Genomic DNA, 24,367 nt, shown 5'->3' with positions numbered 1-24,367 from the left:
ATCGTATTATCGTATCATCCCGCATTTACTCGCAGCTTCAGTACCTAGGAATATCCAAGGTATCGTCTTACCTTTTTGATTGAAAATTTCCCTAATATGCCACCAAAAGGGTGCACTGAGTCGTTAAATTTCAATTCTAAAAATACAACAGCTCTCTATGATTTTTATGAATATTCAAATGAGCGAGTTAATGATGCCATGCCCTCACAAATTTTCATGTATATTATATACGAAATTAGGGGGAAAATATTTTTAGCTAATACAGGTAAAGGCACATTCCCATACCAAAATATATCAGAGTTCACATTTGTTTTTGTTTTTGTTTTATTTTAGGTGGTTTTAAGGAAAGTTTTATATTTGTAAAACTGACATGAGATTTTTGTCATTTGTGTAAAACGAAATTAATAAGAAATGTTTTCCGAAAAAATTTGACATTTCAAAATGTCATAAATTCATTATTTCTTATCCGATTTTGATCATTTTTACACTGCTCTGCAGGGATTTTTCTCTTTCTTACGGAATTGAGAAAATTTTGGATTGGATTTTTCTTTAATTGTTGCACATTTTCCGAGCTGACCAACATGAGTAAAACTATACTTCTAAATAACTAAACTGAAGGAAACACAGAGAGACAATATTAGTTCGAGAGAGAGATGAACGATTAAATGAAAGATGATACATAGAATGAGAGAAAAGAGAGTTGGATAGAAGGAAGGAGAGAAAGCAATATACAGTAGATCGGATCGAGTAAATGAGAAGCATTGGATGTGGGAGATGTAGAAGGGGGGGGGGGCGGAGGGCCGCGAGAGGGAGGGAATCAAATTCAAAGCTGATAGACCATCATAAAATCTGGTCAATGCTCATTAAACTCTGACTTGCAAATCACGTGACAAAACAAGAACACCGATGACAAATAAAGCAGTGTTTGGCAACGCGAACTGGTTAAACATGACTGTTGAAACTATTGTCTTATCGCAGGAATCCACGAGACCGCGTTTTCCACGATTTCTTTCGGTCTTGAACCGTCGGCAATAATCCGGTCAGGCAGCTTGTTTATATAGGATTATACTCAAGATTACTTAAACTTCACATCAACAGGTTTCTACAAGTACTGCATGTGCATTTTGTAGAAATTTCTCGTTAATTTCGTAGCGGTATTTTCATCTCCATTTCAGAATTGCTATTCTGAAGCTAATCGCCTGAAATGATATCGAAATTGGGAAGCCGGCGAGGTAAAAAGGAGGTCGCGACCTTTAATTAATCGAATGGAAAACAAAGATGAAATGGAGGTCCAGACCGTGAACTCGGGAGTGGTAAAATAATTTCCTCATTATATCGTCCTTCGTTGGCGTCCTTGTGCTTTTGGCCCGACACTGTCATACGGCCAGGTTAAAGGGACATCTAACTCAATAGAAAACATAGTAAGTGTGAACTCGGTGAATGGAGACTATAAAGATATTCATTGCAGAACGCATCAGTGCAGTTTAAACAATCTTATTGGACAAGGCTTTCCAAACTTTAGACTTTCTGAATCTTTTGTGTAATTTCATGCGCTACCCTACGTAGGTTATAGTTGATGCTAATGTTACAGCAATAATTACTCCATGTCACAATGGTGCAACAATATGTAAATGAAATAAAAAACTGCATCGCAAAAAAAAAAAAACAAAAACCCTCCACATTTTGGTAAATGAAAAGTACACATTCTCTCAGATTGCTATCACACTTTCGTTATTTTGAGAATAATTTCCCGGCCTTCTGAAGGCCGTAAGTCAAATGCTCTTTTATATTGCTGTGGTAAAAAAAAAGAAGAAGAAGGAAATACACAATCATATAATATGGGGAATTCCCTTAATATTTTCTTTACATCGTTTCATTCCTATTATGACATCACCGACTGTATGGCCTCCTCGAATTTCATGCAGTTATGGTGGGACAAGGATATAACCATAAAATTCACAAGTTTGTAACTTTCGAACGGAATCGGAAGTCACAATGTGACTTTCCATGTCAGGCATATAGTTCTTAGAAAAGTACAGACGACCCGTCCCGATTTGAGAGTGCTGCGGCGAAGAGATAACTTCCCTTCTCGTGTTGTCGACGTCATTTCCGTTAACAACCAAATCATTCTCATGAACCTCCATATGCAACCTAGAACAAATGACATTGGTCAGACTAAGTTAACCAGTAAAGGCAAGTTATCCAGGTCAATCAAACGTTGATAGTTGAAGTACACAATCCATGTATATATGTTTAGTGATCGATATCTGCTCAGGTAAACGGTGATATATCTACTTCGCCCTCTAGAGATACTAGGTGATAGACGGGCTTCTCTCGATCTGCTGTGTTCGACTCCGCTTACTATTAGTTATCGCAGACCCCCTCACTGCAAAGGGACACTATTGAAGAAGACGAAAAAGTGAAACTCTTAGAGCATTATAGACGACATAACAATGGATGATACCTTGAAGCTGAGCGTGTGGGATTACGTGCTCTTCGGAGCCATGCTTGTCATCTCGGCCGGTATCGGCGTCTACTCGGCGTTCTCCGGGGACCGACAACGGACGGCCGACGAGTACCTGTTGGGCAACCGAAACATGCACGTGGTGCCCGTAGCGCTCTCAATGATGGTGAGCTTTGTGTCCGCCATCTCGGTTCTCGGGACGCCAGCCGAGATGTACGTCTTTAACACCATGTTCTGGTGGAACATTGTGGGCTACGCCCTGGGTGCATTCATCGCTACCCAGATGTTTGTGCCCATGTTCATGAAACTTCGGGTCACCAGTATATTTGAGGTAAAGATGGTCTCTCTTGCATATTTCTGTACACATGAGCAAACATCGGAAAGTACATGTAAAATGATTAAGAATACGAATATAAGGACAGCCCAAGTCTAAATTTAGCTATCATCTTTTGAGACCCCTTGCGAAGTATTGTAAAATAAAGATTATCATTTAAATGACTGTTTCATATTTCAATATGTATATACACAACGTAATATTCCCATAACTGAAAAATAAAAGATATTAGGATGTGTGTGTTAGGGTTTGTGTGTGTTTACTTTCACAAAAATTTCTCTTATAGTCAAGTATATATAATAGACTTTGACATAAGCATGTATCAATTATTGTGTGCAAGTAGATTTGTGATCGGCCCTATTGTTTATATGCACACATCATACTACGCTTCATGCGAAACAACCACTAACAGACGTTCAAACCAACAAGAGGTATTTCATGCATTATTTACATTACATGACATATTGTATTGCTTTTATGTATTACAATCAATGACCCTTTGATTTCAAAATGAAACTGTCGGATGTAAGCCCCACATTAAGGCAAAATGCCTATAATGGATGTGTTTTAAACACAGTATATACAGACAAATTAGATGTTTCGTATAAAAGACAGAATCCGCAAGATCAAGAACAAATGAAAGTTAACGATTTCCCACAAAATAATACGAGTACATGCCAGATAATGGATCCAATCACTTACAAGATCTTCGAGGTCCACTGTTATCGCAATTGATCACTTTGGTATGATACTTTTGATATGGTCTAAGCTATAGTTGCCGTGAAAATTGTCTTCCATCGGCAGGACATCGGTAGTAATGATTATTATCATAATACCATCGTTTCCGACGTCAATATCGGCTCATATAGAGGAACTTTGTGAGCGTTTGCATATTATGTGTGTTTGTGTTGTGTGCGTTTGTGTGAGTGTGAGTGTGTGAATACAGCCATACACGTGTATTTTATAGGTATAAAACAGTCTGTCAGCACATGCAGGTCATTTGAAGGTTTACGAATGCAACATCATGAAACTGTTACAATGTTTAGTGTGTTGGTTCATAAACCTTTTTTGTCTTTTTTTAAAATCTAGAACGTCACAAAATTAGGATACGACGGATACGATTTACAAAGTACGAGACAAAAACTGCTGAAACTTAATAATACTCGTGTCTCAGTTTGCGCAGTATAGTGTTTCTTCGAGTGTACTGAAGGCGTAGGGCCAAATTATTTATAATCATTATCTATTCTATGCGTACAATTTTCTGTTCAAAGCTGAGTTGTTGTTGTTTTTTTAACTGATTCATTTTCAGTATTTGGAACTCCGCTTCAACAGGACTGTCCGCTTATTTAATATGTTTGTATTTTTCTTCCAAATGGTGAGTTTTTGAGACAAATTACCTTCATAGTTTCAAATAGTAAATGTGTAATTCAGTTGACGTTCAAATAAGCTACATATGTATATCGTAAAATGGTGATAACGATGGTGATACGAACATTGAATCTAAGAATATCAAAAGATAAAAATAGTGTAATTCCTGCGGTTTTATTATAATTCAATTCTATTGACCAGAGGCCATGTATAATATCCAAGACGTGGTAACATCAACGTCAATCCGTTGTTGTACTGCACTCGATCACGCCATAGGGATGGAATGAAATATACTTGGTATTTGTTTATAAGATCAATGTTCATTTTGTTACTTGTCCAAAACTCCTGTATAGTCGAATCCATGCACATTCACTGATTAAGCCACAATCGACCCATACTATTGGATTCGCGGAGGGCTGCATTAATCACTGGTGTCAAAATGTTCACCTTATTACATGTCTGAAGATCCGTATGTTGGTCGCTATCTAAAACATAAAGAAAACCAGTGATGAATAATGATCTCTGGGCATACCAAAGTGATCATGTGTAATGACACTAATGATATTTTGCTTTTAGCAACTAATAATCCCGAAATACAGTCTTATTTGTTTTGCTCGATTTCTATTTCAGAATTTTTACATGGGAATAGTGATCTACACGCCAGCACTAGCTCTCAATGCAGGTAACAAAAGCTGATTCATATATTTAATTAAAACTCTCGATCAATTCAAGAAAACTAAAAAGGAAGGTATATTGGTTGTGTACTTTTATGCCAATGTCTGAACTCAGTACTTCTGAATCTTTTGTCGACATCAGCCATCGGTCTTCGGTTTGGTGAAGAAAATGGAACAAGCTGTGACCATCTTGCTGTTACTATACAACACAGGAGTGAATGAAAGTGTTTGCGTTTCCTTGTTATTTGTGTTTCCGTCAAGGATTCTTCTTTTTCATTTGATTTCGATAATGTTCTACAAATCATACTTCATATAGAAATCTAAATGTGACATGCGTTCAGTTGTTCAGTTGTCTGTGAGATCGATGTGTAATGACCTATTCAAAACGTCTGTTCGAACAGAACAGGAAACAAATATAATTTTTGCCATTTTCATTTTAATTTCACGCAAAGATATAATTCATTTCTACAAATATATTCACTTAGACAAATATTATGATGCTAAATTATAAACACAGACAGATGGACCAATTTAAACAGTCTCAAAACAGAACAAAACAAAATATTCAAGTTTAAGGGTACAAAATGATTCATAATAATTATGATGTAGTTTACATGTGCATCAGACTTTATCGTTTTCCTTGAAATAACCGCGCATGTTTTAACGTGGTTTTATCTATCGTGTGTTCATTCCCTCACGGCAATGCATCATTTGCAGCTACTGGAATGAGCCTTTCAGCAAGTATCTTATCAACAGGAGCGGTGTGCATCTTTTATACAACCATCGTAAGTGCAGACAGTAGTTTCCTCAAAATTTGATATAACTTCTATAGCAAGCTCATTATCCACAATAACAGTACACGACTTTTATCTGCATGTCCTTTTTTCTTACGAATACATTTGTGATTTTACAAAAAACAGCAACAACAAAACAATATGATTAGCATAAAAAAGCAAACCTTCTACCATGTTTCAGAGCACTTTGTTTGACCTTTATTTTTTCGATGGCCCAAATCAGAAGTCCAAGGTTCTGATGGGGTTATGTTTACTCTCACATTAAGTGAACTGTTGTGAATACATATACGATAAGACAAGTACCACTCAAGAGGCGAAAGATTAAAAAGATAAGAATTTGGATTTACAGCGTCTATAGTACAGTAAAGTTACAGGCTATCTATCCTATACTATAATACTCGAAGTTGTTGTTGTTGTCGCGGCCTTATGTATTTCCTGTTTTATTTCGGCGTTGCTGGTTTCTCTATCTCCTCCCGAGCCGTCGGCTCCGGGCAGTTGCGACCGGTGCCGTCGGCCGCAGGAGAGTATCCTACATCGAATGGCGTGGGTTTCGTCCCCTCTCCGCCTCCGTGTCGACGTCGAGGACGAAAAAGAAAAATTAATTAGCTACATGCATAATGCATTTTTGTGCGTGACGAAAGAGCCGAGCGTTTCAATATTCACGGAACCTGCGCTGGCCTCCTGCTTTCTCGATCTTCCATCTTTTAGCTTGCAGAGACACTGGGGGATACTAAAGATGATGGTGCAGCGAAATCTCTGACATCTTCCGGCGGACGCGCACGCACACACACAATGTACCTCGCAGAACTCTATACACACTCTACACTGTGTGTATATAGTTCTGTGATGTACCTTTGCCTCCGCCTGTTACGTGTACTGAATGTATTGACGATGGTTACACGAATCTGTGTGTGCGTGATATGGACTACAAGGGCATTTACGTACAGTTCGCCATTATTGGCGTCCCCAAATGAAAACAACGAACGTTGGTTATGTAATTGTATTTTGCACAACTGCAGAATGTATGCAGCTCAGGTACGTCATTTAGTTTGCTCGCCGTTTGCTCTCAAGTCCGGTGTCATTGTACGCAGACTGTTTAGGACGCGGCTAAATATATTTGCCGATCGTACCCTTACATATCAGATTACACGCGCAGCTGTGTCCATTCGTTTACTGCAGAGCTGCTGTAATCATACATATTCATAAGATGAGCGGACGTAGAGGAAAACCTCGCTTTGCCGACCGCCTATTTTTAAAATTGCAAGTGGAAATAGAATGTGTGGTTCTATGGTCTATCAAACCAAGTTTTGGTGACAAAAAAAAGGGGGGGGGGGAGCAAATGAAAACGAATGCAGTGATGTATATATTCTTCTTTCTTCCATAACATGGGAAAAATATTAAAGAAAAAAAATACGAGGTCGTGAGAACCTACTCCCACGGGTGCCTATTAAACCTGATGACTATGATCTCCCCCTCCCCAAATAATAACAATGATGATAATAATAATAATAATAAGTACAATCTGAAGCAGATGTAGTTCTATATTAATATCATATATCAAGCCAAGTTTTGGTGATTAAAAAAAACAAGGAGGGAGCAAAATTATGAAGACGAAAATATCTTATTTTTCTGTCATAACGTGGGGAAAAGAAACATGAAAAAAAAAACACAAAACAAACCGAGGCCTTGAGACCAGCCGTGGATTCCCGCGGGTGCCCGCGTGGATGCAAGAGCAGGGGGTAATCAAAGTCATAGTGTTAATATCTTCCCGTTTCGACGGGAATAACCTGTGGGCAGAACTTTCGGGGAATCTCATTTGCGTTTTTGGTAATTTTTCCCTGAATGTTTTTGTTTTTTGCCCTGCGGAGGTGGAAATGTGTGTGTGCGTGAGGGGGGGAGGGGTGAGGGGCAACAAGACAACTGTTGGACTTCAACGGGTGCAAACAACCCCTCGAAACTCAAGTTCTATAATAAAAGCAAGTAGTGGCGGGAATGATCCCTACCAATGGACCGGATCGCCTGGCATATACTACAAAAATGTATTATAAAATTTCTGGGAAGGGTGGTCATTTAGAAGACAGCACAATTAACGAAAGAATGAGAAGACTTTTCTTTTTATTTCTTCAATAAAAATGTGCAACATCGTATTATGAGGGGAAAAAAAATAAAACCCCTCAGACCCGTGGATTTCCACGGGTGCTGCTAGTTGACTTATAATTCTCCTTGTGATCAGCTTCTGTGTGCATAAGGCCTGTCATTGAGTGGTGGAGATAGGGATATTGGCATAGACGCATGCACACGTCAGCCTTTGAACGTATAATTATATTGCACACACGCGCACAGAACCCGGGGGCACAGGAGCATGATCAATGATCAATGATGTATATATGTACACTGTATTACAAAGCAAATGCTTGTCTTCAAATTTTTCATGATTGAATTGTTGCGTCATTTCTCAGTTTGTTTATTTTTTTTTTACTATGATTGTGTCAACACATGGTCTGAAACAATTCAAAGGAATAAAATGTCGTCAATCAACGTTGTTTTTTTTTTTTCGTTTTTTTTTCAATTCTTGGTTATTATTTTTTGTAAGTGAAATTCATTTAAGAGAGGTCGCGGCATGCTTGTGCCAGTTTGATTTGAGACATGACACTTTCTGCTGCCATTTCTCATAGTCGTGCTTTTAGAAAAAAAAAAACCCCTTCTGTCAAATAGCGTGTCTGGCCTATGTATGAAGAGCTTGCTTCCAAAAGGCGCTAAATCCATTGAAAAATGATGGATTTATCAGTCGCCTTTTGGAAGCACGCTCTTCATATTTATACTGCAAGGTTTTCTTAGCAGTTGGAAAGCGGTTCATGATTATCATTGCATTTGGATGTTATTTGTAGGTTATGAAATCCTATTTCGGAAAACGCAACAATAACAATTATTGTTTACCAGCCCGAAGTGCTATCGGTTTCCACTGTGATTGTATAGTCTCAGAATAAATAAACGAATAAATGAAATGAAAAATAAAACATAATAACTACGCACATGCTTAGAAGGCTGAATGTGTAGGCATAATTCTGTCATAGCTAGATTCATTTTGCATTCTATATATTATATGAACTCGCATACTTCCATCTCGTGGAGCTGTGTTATGTGTCGTCATAAAATATGTCAGATGAACACACACAAAAAAAAATCTAAAAAAAGAAAAGAAATAGGAAACATAGCCGAGTCGTTTTATAATAATGATAATGATTATACGTCGCTGTCTGTCTCTGCAAGTCTTCGGAAATATTATTGTCCTCGGTTTTATAATTTCGTCCTTTTATTTTTGCTTTCCCTCATTAACGTGTTTGTTTTCTTCTGCTTGTCCTTCCTTTTTCCTGTGAGTCCTTGATTTCCTCATTTACATGAATTAACTAACATTCTTAGAAAGAAAACAAATGCATTTTCCTTACAAGGGGATGTATTATTAGCGTCCTGTGCTTCATTCTTGGTTTCCTCTGTACGGTCATATTTGTGATACTTGTAAATTCTAAGATCAATTCTCATTCGGAAATTGATCATGCTTCTTGTGCTTTTCCCCTCAATTATCTTTAAACTTATTTGCTTCATCGTTTGTGTAAATATATATTCTTTTTAATGTATATATGCATGTTCTTTAAGGAATTGTATTGTTATGTATAAATATGTATGTTTTGTACCTGAATGAAATATATGAATATGAATCAAAACAATAAGCAAGCAACCAATAAATGTTTCTGTTCGGACCTCCGTCACAGGGTGGTATGAAAGCCGTCCTGTGGACAGACGCCTTCCAAACCTTTGTGATGGCAGCCGGGGTCATCGCCGTCATCATTGTCGGCTGCATCGAGGTCGGTGGCCTCGATGAGGTGTGGAGGATCGCCTCAGAAGGGGGACGAATCGTCTTTTTCGAGTGAGCCCTAGACGAATTTTACATATTTTTTTTTGTCCACATTTAAATTAATATTCATCTAGACATGACCACATTTCGAAGTGATTACAGATATTCACAAATATCAGGTTGTATGTGTGTCTAACTGTAGACGGTAAGAACTTATGTGTCAGTAGGCCTATGTGTCAGAAACGTTGCTGATCGATAGTTTTTGCCCTATGATAATGTTTAGATTTACTCTGTTTAGAAACGACGTCGTCGCTACATGGTAGGGAGCAGACTCTTATGATTTGTTTATAGGGAATGATAAGATTTATATGCTATACGTGTTGGTATAAGGTCATTAAAAAAATTACAATTGCCGGCTTTGATTTGAATGCACGGCCTCTCGATCCAGTTGTGCACAACGTACGCGATGACTCAAAAGAGGCACATGATCTAGGATGAGAAGTGTGACCGAGTGATGATAATGAAACATTAATGATTATCGTTCAAAATGTTAGCAGCACTTTGATTTAATTTGATTTGATTCTCATAATTCATATGGTATACAGTACCTTCATTATTTTTCTTTATTTCTTATTTACCACTAGCATGCGTGCTGACCTGACGATTCGGAATTCATTCTGGACGGTAAACATCGGTTCTAGCATGATAACAGTCTGTACGTTCGGCATGAATCAAGCCATAGTGCAGCGTTGTCTAAGTCTTGGTTCACTGAAGAAAGCCAGATGGTAATCAAGACAAAATTTTGTAATAAATATTCTACCAATATTCATCCTTGGTAATCAACCCCACCCCCACACCCAAACCCTATGCTTTGAAAATGTCTTCCTTGAGTGCAGGTTTTTACTTATAGCTGTTTGTAACTAATGGATCATGTACATGATTGTTGATTCGCTGATTAGATCGACCCCTGGCATCATTCCTTAATGTGTATATTAAAAAGGGATTAAAGAATTTTACAGGCAAAGTTATGGATTCATTGTTCCTTAACCACTTTTCATCCTTTATAACCATCGTATCGAATTTTCATTTATCTTCCCATCTGTGTATATCTATTTGTAATTTTGTTCCTCTTTTTTTGGTCTGATAATGGCACTGCCCGATACACATTGCAAGTTTCAAGTATACATTAGATTTTGTATCAAGATAAGATGAGAATGACCGCGTTACGAAATTTCATTATAGTAATGAGGTCTTGTATATAGGGTTTATTCCTACATGTACATTGTATACATGTACGTTGTTGATATAGTCACTCAGTCTTGCATGAAAACTCTTGTCTCCCGTCAGAACTTGAAAAAAGCAACCAACCCCTCCATGAGTTGGTAGATAAACTGTGATACATCGTCACAGGACGTCAACCCTGCTAAAGTTTAGATGCCTTCCTTTTGTGGAGTTGGAAGGAGTTGAGGTTTCGAGATGAAAAATAAAAAGAAGAAGTTGTGATATATGTTACTAAGATGTGGATCTGTCATGTAAACAAGGTTATTGCCTGGCGGTATACCCTTCGAGTGTTTACCATGTAATAACACAAGGGTTCCACAGCCTTGTACAAGGTAAGCACTCATTTTTTGAACAAACGGGGGGAAGGACAGCAACCAACATGACGTCATGGCCTTGCTCATGGCTGTAATAGGTCGAGGGCGCCCTATATTTTCCATACATCTGGAATGTCGTACGTAAAAAGATTTAAAAATGTGCATTTTATGGACTCTGCATCTTTTGTTCTCAGGGCTATCTTCTTGGCGGTCATGTCTCAGTGGGTAGTCGTATCGCTGATGTGTCTGTCCGGAGTCGTCATGTACGCTTACTACAAAGACTGTGACCCCTTTACTTCCGGCAAGGTGCACAGTCCAGACCAGGTACAGGGCCAGTGAGTCAGCGTTTTTTAGCATGCAGACACGAGACGTCTTTAGAAATATTGGTTAGAGCGTGTCCTGAAAAACTGCAGGAGTTTTGATTTTTATGGTTTCACGATGAGTTTATTTCCTGAGTTAGCAGCCATAACTCGAAGCAATGTAAAACAGAGACAGCAAAGAAACATAACAGACAAATCGCAGGTCTTCTTGTTTAAATATTTGTTTTCTTATGTTTGAAGAAGAACTGTAAAAACATGGATGTACAAGTACTCTTGTTCAAAGGTTGTGTCGGGCAAACGAGCAAGAATTGAAGTCTGATGAAACACTTAAGGCATCATGATAAACAGTCGAATTGTGCTTTGACGTATTATAATGAATCTTGACGCGATGGTGCGATTGCGCATGTGCGTTCAATAACATGAAAGTTGATGAAAGATGATAGAATTTGCAATGACACACTTCAAAAACAAAATGCTCGCATGATGCTTGCTTAGTCAGTATGCTTGCATACTGACTAATGGACATGAAGCAATAGCCAACTGCGCCTTGTATGCTAATAATTCGTTTTTGTCTTCTTGTTTTTACTCCCAGCTGATGCCATACATGGTGATGGAAGTTTTCTCTGATATGCCGGGGATCCCTGGGATATTTCTCGCTTCAGTGCTCAGTGCATCTCTCAGGTGTGGTGACTTATGGTATCCGTGACAAACCATCTTGTGAGAATATGTGTGTGTGTGTGTGTGTGTGTGTGTGTGTGTGTGTGTGTGTGTGTGTGTGTTTGTGTGTGCGTGCGTGAGTGTGTGTGAGTGAAATTGTGTGCAAGTAAGTGACGATGTGGGTAGTTTGTTATTTTGTGTGTGTGTGTGTGTGTCTGTGTGTGAGCAGGTGAGGGTGTGTATAGTTTCTTAGTTTGTTGCGTTATCACATTTCCACTCATGACATTCATATAAGGTGTATAATGATTATGAAGATAGCTTCCAGCTATACGCAACAATAATCAGAACTGGAACTTCCTGGATTCACATCGAATTGTTTGATAACTCATGCACCAGATTAAATTCCCATCTACTAGTATATATTATGAATGGCATTTTCAAAATTAGCTACTAATTCTTTTTTTTTTTTTAATGAACGGCTGAAATTCTGATGAAGCGATTGTTCATCATTATCATAGTATATAGAATTATTCACCGCAATATGAATAAAATACATTAAAAAAAATTGCACTTTTTTAGTTTGTTAGCGTTTATCAGTGTATCAGGGCAATTACCCCCGAGGCAGTTACCCCCCCGGCTAAATACTGGTCAGTGATAAGGTTAGAGGAAAGATTAGGGTTAGGGTTAGGGTTAGGGTTAGGGTTAGGGTTAGGGCTTGGGTTAGGATTAGGGTTAGGGTCAGGGGAATAAAGGTCCGGGGTAATTGCCCAGGGGGGTAGGCCTGATTGACCTAGACCCTTAATCAAGCCGTATAGCTGCCACACTTCTCTTGCAGCGTTTTAATGTCCTACAATTTGGATCGTATGAGCCAAAAGATATCTGAAATTTGGTGGCCAGATAGCAATCTTTGGTGGTCTCGCGCGATCGCTAATGTCAAGTCCTGTGTATAATGATAATGAATATCATGTATACATACACTGTATATTTCTCAATCTACAGCACCTTATCTTCGGGAGTGAACGCACTTGCAGCAGTGACGGGTGAAGATGCGTGTAAAATGATATGGCCTGACTTGGGCGGGAAAAAGTACGCTGCTGTGACAAAGCTCTTGTGTAAGTCAACACGTTGAGGAATTCCGTTTCGGCCCAACAGTAATATTGACTCGTGATAAAAGTTTGAAAACACATGTTGCCAGCACGTCATTATACAATGACCATAGAAACTACATTGGGGCACCTTGGTAACTATTTTGTGGACTACTAATAATACTACGTAAATGAGAGAACTATAGGATGTGAATCCTGCTCGATAAGAACGTAATAAGTGGACAAGATGTTTTACCCACTCACTAATTAAAGCAGGTGTGAAATGGGCACCAGGTGACGGGTGATATTCGTTGTTCGGAAGGTTCGATAATCCGAAAATGAAATATTTATTTCTTTGTTTATTTATTCAGTCTTCTTTAAAAGCAGGGTAGTCTTTTCAGAGCCAAAAGGCCTGCTTTTAGAAAGAATCCTGTTAACATAAATATACAATTACATATCGGAACATATATTAACATAGTGTACAAACAAAAAGTTATCACGACAAAACCAAAATATACCAAGTCAAACACAATGACTACTAAACAGGAAAAACAGACAAACAAACAAACAAACAAACAAACAGAAACAATTAAACTAAGCTCATAACAGAACAAGATACTACATAACAAGACAGGGTAACCAACGTGCCACATAACAGTTGTGGCTTCAGTTGGTGCGCAAAACTATAGAAGAATAAATCAGAATTTGCGTTAAAATAACAAAATCAGCACTTAGAAGTTAATTGATTGTATGTGAGGGTCGTAAAAGAGACTATTGGTGTTGTTGCCGTTCGAATATGGGTTGGGAGTTTGTTGTAAATACTGTTCGGTTAATGTTCATTATTCCAAGGGTTCGTTATTCCGCAACACACAAATTCTGTATACATGATAGGGGTTTGTTAATCCGAAAATGGAAAACGGTTCGTTTATCCCAACATTTTGCGGCATTATTCCGAAGGTTCGTGATTCCGAAAATGAAATAAGATTTGTTATTCGGAAGGTTAGTTAATCAGATGTTGAAATCCGATTCGTTATTCAGAAGGTTCGTTAATTCGAAATTGATATAGTTCATTATAATGAAACCGTTCGTTAATCAGAAAATGAAATCATTTTCGTTCATCCGAAAATGTGAAGACTGTATTACTACTGACGAACTTTCGGAATTGCGAACCTCTTTCTCTGCAAAGAGAACTCGCCTGTTGAATGCTCAAATTATGTATGATATCATGCATGTATTATTGATATATATTATATATCATAAGTCTTATATTGATCTTACTTATTGCCCTTTAATTTCTCCAGTACACGTAATCAATCATAATTTTGTAATCTCCAAATTCTATGTGTTATTGCTATAATATCCATGAAAATATGTAATTTTCATCTGTGTGTGTGTGTGTTTCACCCAACAACAGCTCTGTTCTATGGTCTCCTCGCAATTGCAGTCGCATTCCTCGCAAAATTGATGGGAGATCATGTCCTCTCGGTAAGCCAGTAGACAGTTTTTGTATTTTGATTGATTGTACTACATGCACATGACTCATTGTGTCACAATGGTTCTCTTATCTTTACTTGAGTTTCGTCCGACTGAACATAACGTTCCACGAAGCCTCGATGATCCTCTAGGCAAATGGCTCAACATTTTCAATTCTGGCGATGCAAATATTTGAAGTTCCTCGTTGGAGTTCATCAAAATGTGTATATGGCCCTTTTTTTAACAAATTCAAGTCTAGCATGACGAGAATTTGTAAAACATTAAGTACAATTAATGGTAGCCTGACTACATAATTGTTAGTGATATAGTATCTTATAGCCAGTAAAGGCCTAACGCATCGTAAAATAAATTTTCTGCCAGGGACTGGGTGGGGGCTGATGTCCTGTATTTATGTCCTGAATTTTCAAATAGATAAGGATATATCCTTCGCGTAGAGACAACACAGTCTTTCAGCTATGAGTCTGCATGACTTCTTATGAGAGAAGAGGCAGGCAGTTGCTAGACAGAAGTATTGACCAAAATGTATTTATTGTAATATTTTATGCGCTAAGAAATAACAACAAAATAGTTTCAGAGAGTCGTAAGGCGATGCACCATGGCCTCTTCTAATTTGTGTGCAGTCCGTGACTGCATTTATGTTTCTTCGTTCGAATAGGATTGCCCTTTCGAGTATACCGCTTGTTAAAACTGGGTGGAGATCTCGAGTCAACAAGTTATCGACTACATTCTCGTGCTAGCTATATCTACCCTAAACATACAGTAAAACCTTACTCTATCCTATAGCTTACTATCACTCATTTACTGGGTCCAATTTCACGAAAGAAAGCAACTGCTTGTAGCAACAGCCAATCAAGAAGCCGGATTCTTGCCGTCACCATGACACTTGCCATTCCAGCAAGAGTTGCTATATCATAGTATAAGCTTTGATGAAATGGAACCCCTCTTATGTCTTGTGTCTGAGAGGCCGCAGTGACTGGTGGAACATTACGTTCTCATACTTTGATTGACTTCACCAGATGGGACTGTCTATCTTCGGCATAACGTACGGGTCTGTTGTAGCAACATTCGTCCTGGGCGTTTGCTTTCCTCGCGTCAATTCAAAGGTAAGTTTTATTCTCGGTCGTACATGTTTCTGAGATAAGTTTTTGTGGACACCTCCTTTTGTTCCACTCAGGACCTCAACTATACTGGACTTGTTTTGATGTATTTGAAGACAACAACATTGAGAATTGTGGACATGGCTGCATACATGATGAATTGATGGGTGATGCTGGGTACTTACATCTTGTTGCCAGGAGGAAAAATGATTGATAATACATGATTTCTGACACTTTCATTGGTTGTTTTATATAAATTTGTGAGGAGAATGTCCAAAACATACAGAATACCTGTGAAATGAGAGTATTTCCACAAAAATCAAAAGAATATGACGTTTGGTATTTGAAAACAGCATATTGAAGTTGAGCTGATGAACATAGACCTATATAAAGAGCATAATGGAAATTGACCTCATCGTAGAATTGACGTTAATTTTCATGATTTTCACCCCGTTTAGGGTATTGTGCGGTTGTTATTGTCTCAACCTTCCTACCATTTACTTTGTTTTCTTCGCCTTATCTCATTTTCATCCTTAGTGACATTTTCTTTCGATTGTATTGAATCGTCAATTATTGTAATCTTCGTCAGCCTTATAAAACGTCCTGGCACATTTTCGTTCACAGAACCCTCTCCTTCTCAAGCAGTATTAGCAGAATGTTTAGTCAATTGGATCTATCATTATCATCCTGTTGTTTCAAAGGGTGTGTTGATTGGAACATTCGTGAGTATCGGCATCATGTTGTGGCTCAAACTGGGCAACTTGCTGATGGAAAACCCGCCATCTAGCCGCCTCCCGCTTTCCACTGACGGGTGTCCAGCAGACGGTGTGGAGAATAGTACGTATGTCGATTACTACACGACCCAAATCATACAGACAGAGATTGGCTACACAGAGTTCGGATCGCATCAGTCGGAAGAGCACGTTACAAGGTTTGTTACTTTGATTTTTGTTTTTTGTTTTGTTAGCGTGGAGGTGTGTCGTATGACTGCGAGACATGAATATCTTAATGAAATACCATTTATCTATATATCTACATTTGACTATCTATCTATCTACCTATCTATTTATGTATCTATCTAACTATCTATCTACCTATCTATCTATTTATCTATCTATCTATCTATCTCTTTCTATCTATCTATCTATCTATCTATCTATCTATCTACCTATCTATTTATGTATCTATCTAACTATCTATCTACCTATCTATCTATTTATCTATCTATCTATCTATCTCTTTCTATCTATCTATCTATCTATCTATCTATCTATCTACCTACCTATCTATCTATCTATCTATCTATCTATCTATCTATAGTTATATTTAAAAAAAATCCCCGTGTTTTGCTTCCAATATCGCATTACGTGATATCAAATGAGGAGTGTGGCAGAACCGAAACAGCAAGAAGACTCAGCAAAATGACAACACAACTGAACTTCTACATTTTATCGCTGTGCTAGTGGCGATGTAAGGTACATAAGTACAAATTGTAACAATGGCGTTCGCGTTAAGAATATTACTAGACAGTAGTATTATGTCCACTCTTCTCTTCAATATCTGACAATGGGCCTACATTCTATAACAATTTTGGCCTTTTATCGTCGCGTAACGCTATCGCAATAAACTTACGTTTTATTGCATTACATTAGACTCTCAGATCCTTGCTGTAAACGATAAAATATAATTGTCCCATTTTAGCCTATTATAGACTGAACCTTCACCAGCATTCAATGTTTTAATTTGTAATATGCTTTGTTGTTCCTCAGATCACCATTGGACAACTTCTACTCTTTGTCATACCTGATGTACGGCCCGTTCGGTTTTCTCATCACCATGGTGGCTGCCGTGTTCTTCAGCGGCGTGACAGGTGAATTCTTGATCACTTGGGGGATGTTTCACGAAGAATTCAAGTCGAACTTCAAATTTAGGATTGACTAAAAATTTTGGTATGCCACTGGTTTTCCTGTTCAACTTTATTAGCCTAATCACTACCCAATTCAAATTATCATTACTGTTTACAGAATAATTCCTTGTTATTTATTTTATCTTGTACTATATCAATGGCTACATGAACAAAGTTTCCAAAATTTTCATTTTCATTTGGAAGTTGAGCAACATTAGAGACGCACACAGCAAACCATAATTTTTAGTCGATCTTGAATTTTAAGACCAACTTGGCTTCTTTGTGAAACAGGCCCGTGGAGGGCCATTCTCACTGGGCTTGAAAATTTGCGAAGTTATTGTGAAGGTTGCCCATACAGCACCTTCACCAAATTCCACGTGAAAATCGCACGAAAACTCGCAAGTTAGGGTGCGAAGTTTGTAATTGTAAACACGTGAAGTGAAGACTTCACGTATTCATGTCGCGATTTTTTAGTAGTGAGAAAGGTCCTACTGATGAAGGCGCCAGGAGAACTATCCCATCGAGCCATGGGTGAATTGTGCTGCCGGAAATGTCCTGTAGTCATCATCAATTGGCAGCTCCAATTTTCGCTATACAATATACGTGTCTTGTATTGGACAAAGATTACGAGTTCGAATCGCGACAAGTTTGTGCCTATGTCCCGGGGCAAGATGTTTTCACCAACCATGTCCCTTTGTACCCAGGTGTACAATTTTATAGGTGCCAGGCCAGTGTTGGGATAATAAGGATAGCAGGACCCTCTGGTGGCGCAATGGCAACACCAAAGCGGCTACCAGTGGATAAAAGAGACAAAACTGTCATTATGATGATGATGATGATAATTATAACCTACAATGCTGTTGAAATAGACATCTTTTCCAATTGACTAAATAAGTTTGAGCTTTGGTAAGTACGGACAAAATAGTATGACAAATACGCGACAAACATTAGAGTCGTTCCCTATCTACTTAAGATATACGTCAGGTTTGCTTATGAGCAATAAAACAAGTAGCCCCCCCCCCAAAAAAAAAAAAAATAATAATAATAATGATTCCAAACTTCCATCTTACATTAGTGTTGTTTTCCATCCAATGACAATAAAAAAAAAGAGAGAGAAGAAATCAGAACGCAGTCAGTAGTGCATTCAGCAATATTATGGGTGGCATATATATCATTTTAAAATTATCGCAACAGAAACACATAGTTTGACAGAACGATATCCAACCCAACCGAACCAAAATTACAAACTTGGGATATTTTGTTTTTCGCCATATTTTTTCTGCGAATAATTTCCTCTGCATATGTATGTTGCCGTTATTCTCTTTCTTTCTTACCTATAATGTATAATATCATACAGAGTACTCACATTATGCTTTTGACACCGACATAAAGTATAGGTGGATATACTGATCATAATGTCATCACAATTCACACGTTATTATAACCATCCATACCTACAGGTTTCCAGGACCCGAAGAGCGTGGATAAACGACTGTTGATAAACTTCGGGGACATGCTCTGCTGTTTCCTGCCGCCATGTTGGCGAAAGAAGTGTAACTGTGGTGAAGACGATGACGTGTTAGATGACGACATACCGTGGGCTGAAAGTCGTTACCAAGAAAAGGTGAGTCCATGAAGTGTACAATCTTTGATACCTCCCTCCCCTATCCTACCAACAACACAAGATATTTTCGTTACTCATTCACAAATAAATAACTAATATTGTCCAATAGCTGGGATTTCAGGGTAAATCTTACCTCGTAGGCCTACTCAGAATCAATATTCGAATCGCCGTGGAGCGTCCCCGTCCTTCGCATCGACAACTAAAGCTGCCTGCTTGAGTTGGAACAAAAAGTAAATGAAGACCTCAAATATCTGATACTTTTGTGAAATCACATGTACTGTCCTTTAAACATCAAAGATGACATAATGTGCAAGGATTGATTGTGACAAAAATAGTGATAGTATGGGACTCTCATCTAAATGATTGATTTTGAACGAAGGCTCGTATGATCGTTATCAGTTAGAAAAGAGAGAGAGAAATAATTGCTTACCTACAAATGAGAATAGAATTCAGAGAAACATGGCTTGAAACCTTTCGGAAAAAAGCTAATTTCAATGTTCTGACATCATCCTATCGCCATGAGATAACATTCCTGCGCCATTTTTTGTCTCACTTTCAGCTTGACAGCGTCGGACATCGGCTGCACCTCCAAGAAAAGAACGGAATTTCGGAGGAGAAAGATTTATTTCTACCTCCTGACTACAATGCCGGCGACTACCCTTCGAAGACAACGACCACGACTAAAGTCTGGACGACAGTTTGATGACAACGAAGATGATGACTATTTGTCATCAAAATCTCGAACAGACTGTATCTGTATCTGATTGCGTAACGTGGTGTAGTAAGGGGGGGGGAGCTTTAGATGTTCGCGACGGGGACGTTCAGAAAGAAGAAAAATGCTCTGAGCATGCGCAAAATGGTTTATCAAAAGCGATCTATTCATAGCTAGTGTCGTCTGAGTTTTCACAACCATGACTACGCGTTCTGGGCTATTGTTTACTTCCGATCAATTCACGACGCAGAGAGCTACTTGATGGACTGACCATGATTATGGGGGGCGCCATTCTATTTTTTTCATAGGTTGCGTCCCCGCGTAATCTAAAGCTATTACTTTGCAACACGACGCATGGAGAACGGCCAACGCTATCGTCGTCTCATACGTCCGCGTCGCAAACACAGAACTCTAGTTCTGTGGTCGCAAATCTAAAGCTCCCTATAATGTTGATAATGAGAGAAGCGCAAGAAGAGGCGACTTTATATAACGATTTTTCCCCCACGGGAAGAGAGCTGGTGTAAGACATGTAATCGTCTCACCGATGTGCTACTACGCTCACCTTTACAGTACCTTCTGTTTGGACAGTGTGCTTGTATGATCACTATCAACTCAGTAATTTCCCATTCTCTTAAACGAACTTATGTTATGCTTCCATTTTAATCTTTATAGCATTTACACAATATGCCGGATACATTTCACACACAGGACTGAATAGATTAAAAAGATAATGTTGGGAAGAAGAAATGGTGAAAATAGAAAGAACTAATTTTGTCAAGCATGTGTCCATGAAAACATTTTAGTATAAACTGTAAGTATTTGTAATGGGTAATATCCCTGTTACGCATGCGAGGTTTTGTTTGTAAAGTAAAGAATTGTGTTCTATATTAAGATTGTTTAGGGCGGGATGCGGAGTCAGACGCAACTTAATTTCATTTGGAATCTTACTTATTTATTATTACCATTATTGCCGCCATGTGACGGAAGTTGCTCTTATGAATTATCTCAGCGATGAATTATTGTTAGAAAACTGTATAGAAAAGGATATAACTAGTATTTGGGGAGAATCTGAACGAAACACATGCAGTATTCGCACCCTATTTTTCACATGCTGTTAAATTGCGACGACTTGGATGAAGGCAAACCATCAATTTAGTGACTGATTAGTAGTACATAAAATTATTCAGAAAATGAAAAGTGTCTTAAACCACTGATCTCTGGAGATCAATGGCATTATTATAACTGCTAATTCCAATGCAGTGCTGCGTGCTCGCCCTGAATGTAATACTGCGTTTGTGTGTTTGTGCGAGCGAGAGTTGTTACGTAGGTTTTGCTTGTGCTTCTGTTGTTGAACATACGCAAATGATAATGATGATTACTAGTATGATAATAATCATAGTGATGATATGGCCTTGCCTATACTCTCAAGTGGTAGGGCGTAGCACTGCTCTTTCAGGCCTCACTGCCATCAATACTTAAAAACCATTATATCATCACAAGGGACTTACAGCCATTTCCCTCTTACTGTGGTTCTTGAACGAGAAGTGAGAAAAGGGTCATCATGTGAGACAGCTACTATTAAGTTGCCAGCTATAGAGGCTAGCACGAGCGAGAGGGCCTTTGAAAACCCGTCTGAATTTCTTAACTCAAGCCTCCGAGTTACACGAGTGTCTTTGCGTGTAAAGGCTAGATGATTTTAATATAAATATAGGCCTACAAGAGGCTTTTATTAGTGACATGAATCCCCACTGGTTGAAAAGCGCCCGACCCACGCATCATTATATTTTTCTCCTCTACTAAACTGTTCATTTTCGTTTTATATCTTTCCTTCTACTAGTTTTCACAATCAAAACAATTACAGTGATGAACGCCAAGTGTCCTTGTGTAATGATTAATATCGCTATCCCATAATGCCACATATTTGTTCTCTTTACATACTCTCCTCTCCTTATTTTCCCCTTTGTCTTAGGTCTTCCGTGCTCTAAATTTTGTCGTTACTTTTTTTTCTCTTCCATTTTCCATCCTTTTTTTTTTTTCTTCCTCATGTGTCTTCAGTCAACCACATGGTGTATATTTGGTTACCTTTGTACATTGTTAATTGATCCGTTCACTTATCCAGGACATGCAGGCACGGTTGTTCTATTTGTTTAAGGTATTCCTGAATAAACAAGTATTATTGGAGAAAGATGTTGTTTGTACACCTTGTGTTCATGAATTATATCATCTCTGTATAAAAGTTAAGACGTGGCAATGCAAATCGGCCACTCAGCTCCAATGCATTTATAGATGTGTAATGAACTTATGTAATCAAGTTGATAATGATAACAATAGTGGTATCAATAATAACAATGATGTTGATGATAATGATAATAATGATGATAATAATAATAATGATAACAATAACAATAATAATAATGATAATGATAATAATAAAAATAACGATAATAATAATAATAATAATAATAATAATAATAATAATGATAATGATGATAATGATAATGATAATGATAATGATAGTTGCACTCTATAGTTGCACTTTATATTGCACCAAGGCGCATTCAGAAATTAAGTGAGAAAGATATGATAAACAAACAGGAAAGTGAAATAGATGGATAGATAGTAAATGAATGAATGAATGAATGAATAAATGAATAAATAAATAAATAAATAAATAAATAAATAAGAAAATAACTGTGCAAATCAATGAAATAACTTCCAGAATTACAAAGTATATCAACTGGAAGATTGCCAGGCATAATGCCCGAATGAATGATGGGGATGAGAGGAAATGGGCGATAATTATGTATTCCTTACTTATCGAAGACACTGGTAGAATATGGAACTCTATCTTGAAGAACAGAGAGTGTTAACATGAGATATGAATAGGACAGTGGCAGACCATTCCGTGAAAATTGATGAAGATGTGGATGCACATACTGTACGAGCTGAAATTTTCGCGTACAGATATTTTCACGAGTTGCTACTTCGAGGACATTTTCGTGTGTTGTTAATTTCGCGGTTGCAAGGGTCAACCTGAACTTAGTTATTCCCGCGTTGTTATTTTTGTGTGTTGTTATTTTCGCGGTTCAAAGGCGATTCGCGAAATGCGCGAAAATAAAACCACCGCGAAAATTTCAGCTCGAACAGTACACTGTAATATGAGAACGAAAAAACAAATTAACGAAATGTCATTCTTATGATAGTATCATAATCTCAAAGCCACACCAATTTTTCTGTTATCTTGATTTACTTTCACTCAATCCATGATAATCATATACATTCACTTGGATGTATATACAACATGAAAAATGTAAATTTCAATGATTCATTCAAAAAAAATGCACAGCTTTATTCCCACATCATTCCCACCCCACACCGACATATTACACACACACACACACGCACACCACAAAATAATGAATTTCCAAAGCCTAACAGTGGCCTGTACGAATTAAGTAAAATATTTCAAACATGAGATTAAGGACATAAACAATGCTATCTCAAAAGGGCCATATTCTTTATTCTCCTAGGCTACATCATGTAATTTTGATTCCGAAAGAAAACAAAAGCATATGCAATGCATTCTATTCGATAGATTCAATTCATTCTCTAACTTTATACTTTTGCGCAAGTCAATTTTTGCACTCTCACAAACTGTGTCTTGTGCTGATCCATTCATGAACACATAAACCACACAAAAATGATACCAAATGATTAGGGATAAAACTCTTTTTTTTTTTTCAAAGCATGGCTGGTATTAAATGGTCCATAGGGCAAATATACGTTTGAAAATGAGAAATTTGTTTGAAAAGGGAAATTTTTTATTCCCCTTAAGGTTTTGACAATGTTGCTCAATGCCTTATCAGTGATCTGGGGCCTAAGGACCACTCCACTGTAGGACACAGATGGTGTAGTGTGTGTAGATTGAGGACTGTACCATCAATACAATTGAGGGGAGATTGTCAGCGATTAAAAAATAAAAAATAAATAAAAATGGGTGTATATATTTTACGTGCATAGAAAATGGGTCAGGGGGGAATGTAGGTATATCTGCTTTTTCTTCAAAAAAAAAAAGTTGTATTTTCTCATTAACATACAGAATTTAATGGTATAAGATGCATTTTGTGCTCTTGTCAATGCAATGCTTCATTGAGCCCATATCAATGCATAAAATTTTTTTAAAAGGTAGTATTTCCATTTTTATGAATATTATTATGCTTTTTATCAAAATTCCCCCAAAACTATCATTTATTCTGCATTCCCCTTTATGGCTGGAAATAGCGATATATAATATATAATAAAAATGATAGTAATCATTTTACTATCTTGTTAGAAATGCAAAATTTGTTTAATCATACATATATATACCTAAATTTATCTAATACACACA

The 24,367-nt window shown here is 37.7% G+C and overlaps 1 protein-coding gene across 1 annotated transcript; it reads left to right on the top strand.

Moving 5' to 3' along the window:
• The first annotated feature begins 2,453 nt into the window (after positions 1–2,453).
• LOC139734616 (sodium-coupled monocarboxylate transporter 1-like) lies at positions 2,454–19,968 on the top strand. Its single transcript, XM_071645399.1, has 15 exons — positions 2,454–2,795; positions 4,108–4,173; positions 4,797–4,848; positions 5,558–5,625; positions 9,405–9,559; positions 10,132–10,272; positions 11,277–11,406; positions 11,995–12,083; positions 13,059–13,171; positions 14,559–14,629; positions 15,655–15,741; positions 16,437–16,666; positions 17,505–17,605; positions 19,102–19,265; positions 19,825–19,968. The coding sequence occupies exons 1-15, from the start codon at positions 2,454–2,456 to the stop codon at positions 19,966–19,968; spliced, it is 1,953 nt and encodes a 650-aa protein (XP_071501500.1).
• Positions 19,969–24,367: the final 4,399 nt, after the last annotated feature.

This window comes from Diadema antillarum, unplaced genomic scaffold, assembly GCF_040938485.1.
Source record: "Diadema antillarum isolate AM-2024a unplaced genomic scaffold, OU_Dant_1.0 seq00000533_RagTag, whole genome shotgun sequence".
NCBI classification, from domain to species: Eukaryota; Metazoa; Echinodermata; class Echinoidea; order Diadematoida; family Diadematidae; genus Diadema; species Diadema antillarum.
This window is presented reverse-complemented; position numbering and strand designations above follow the sequence as displayed.

What these genes read in the sequence shown, in the direction of transcription:
- LOC139734616 (XM_071645399.1), top strand. Translation starts at nt 2,454, where the DNA reads ATGGATGATACCTTGAAGCTGAGCGTGTGGGATTACGTGCTCTTCGGA. An exon ending in TCACTGAAGAAAGCCAGATG is followed by an intron (nt 10,273 to 11,276) that starts GTAATCAAGACA and finishes TTTTGTTCTCAG; the next exon opens with GGCTATCTTCTTGGCGGTCA. An exon ending in GTTCTTCAGCGGCGTGACAG is followed by an intron (nt 17,606 to 19,101) that starts GTGAATTCTTGA and finishes CCATACCTACAG; the next exon opens with GTTTCCAGGACCCGAAGAGC.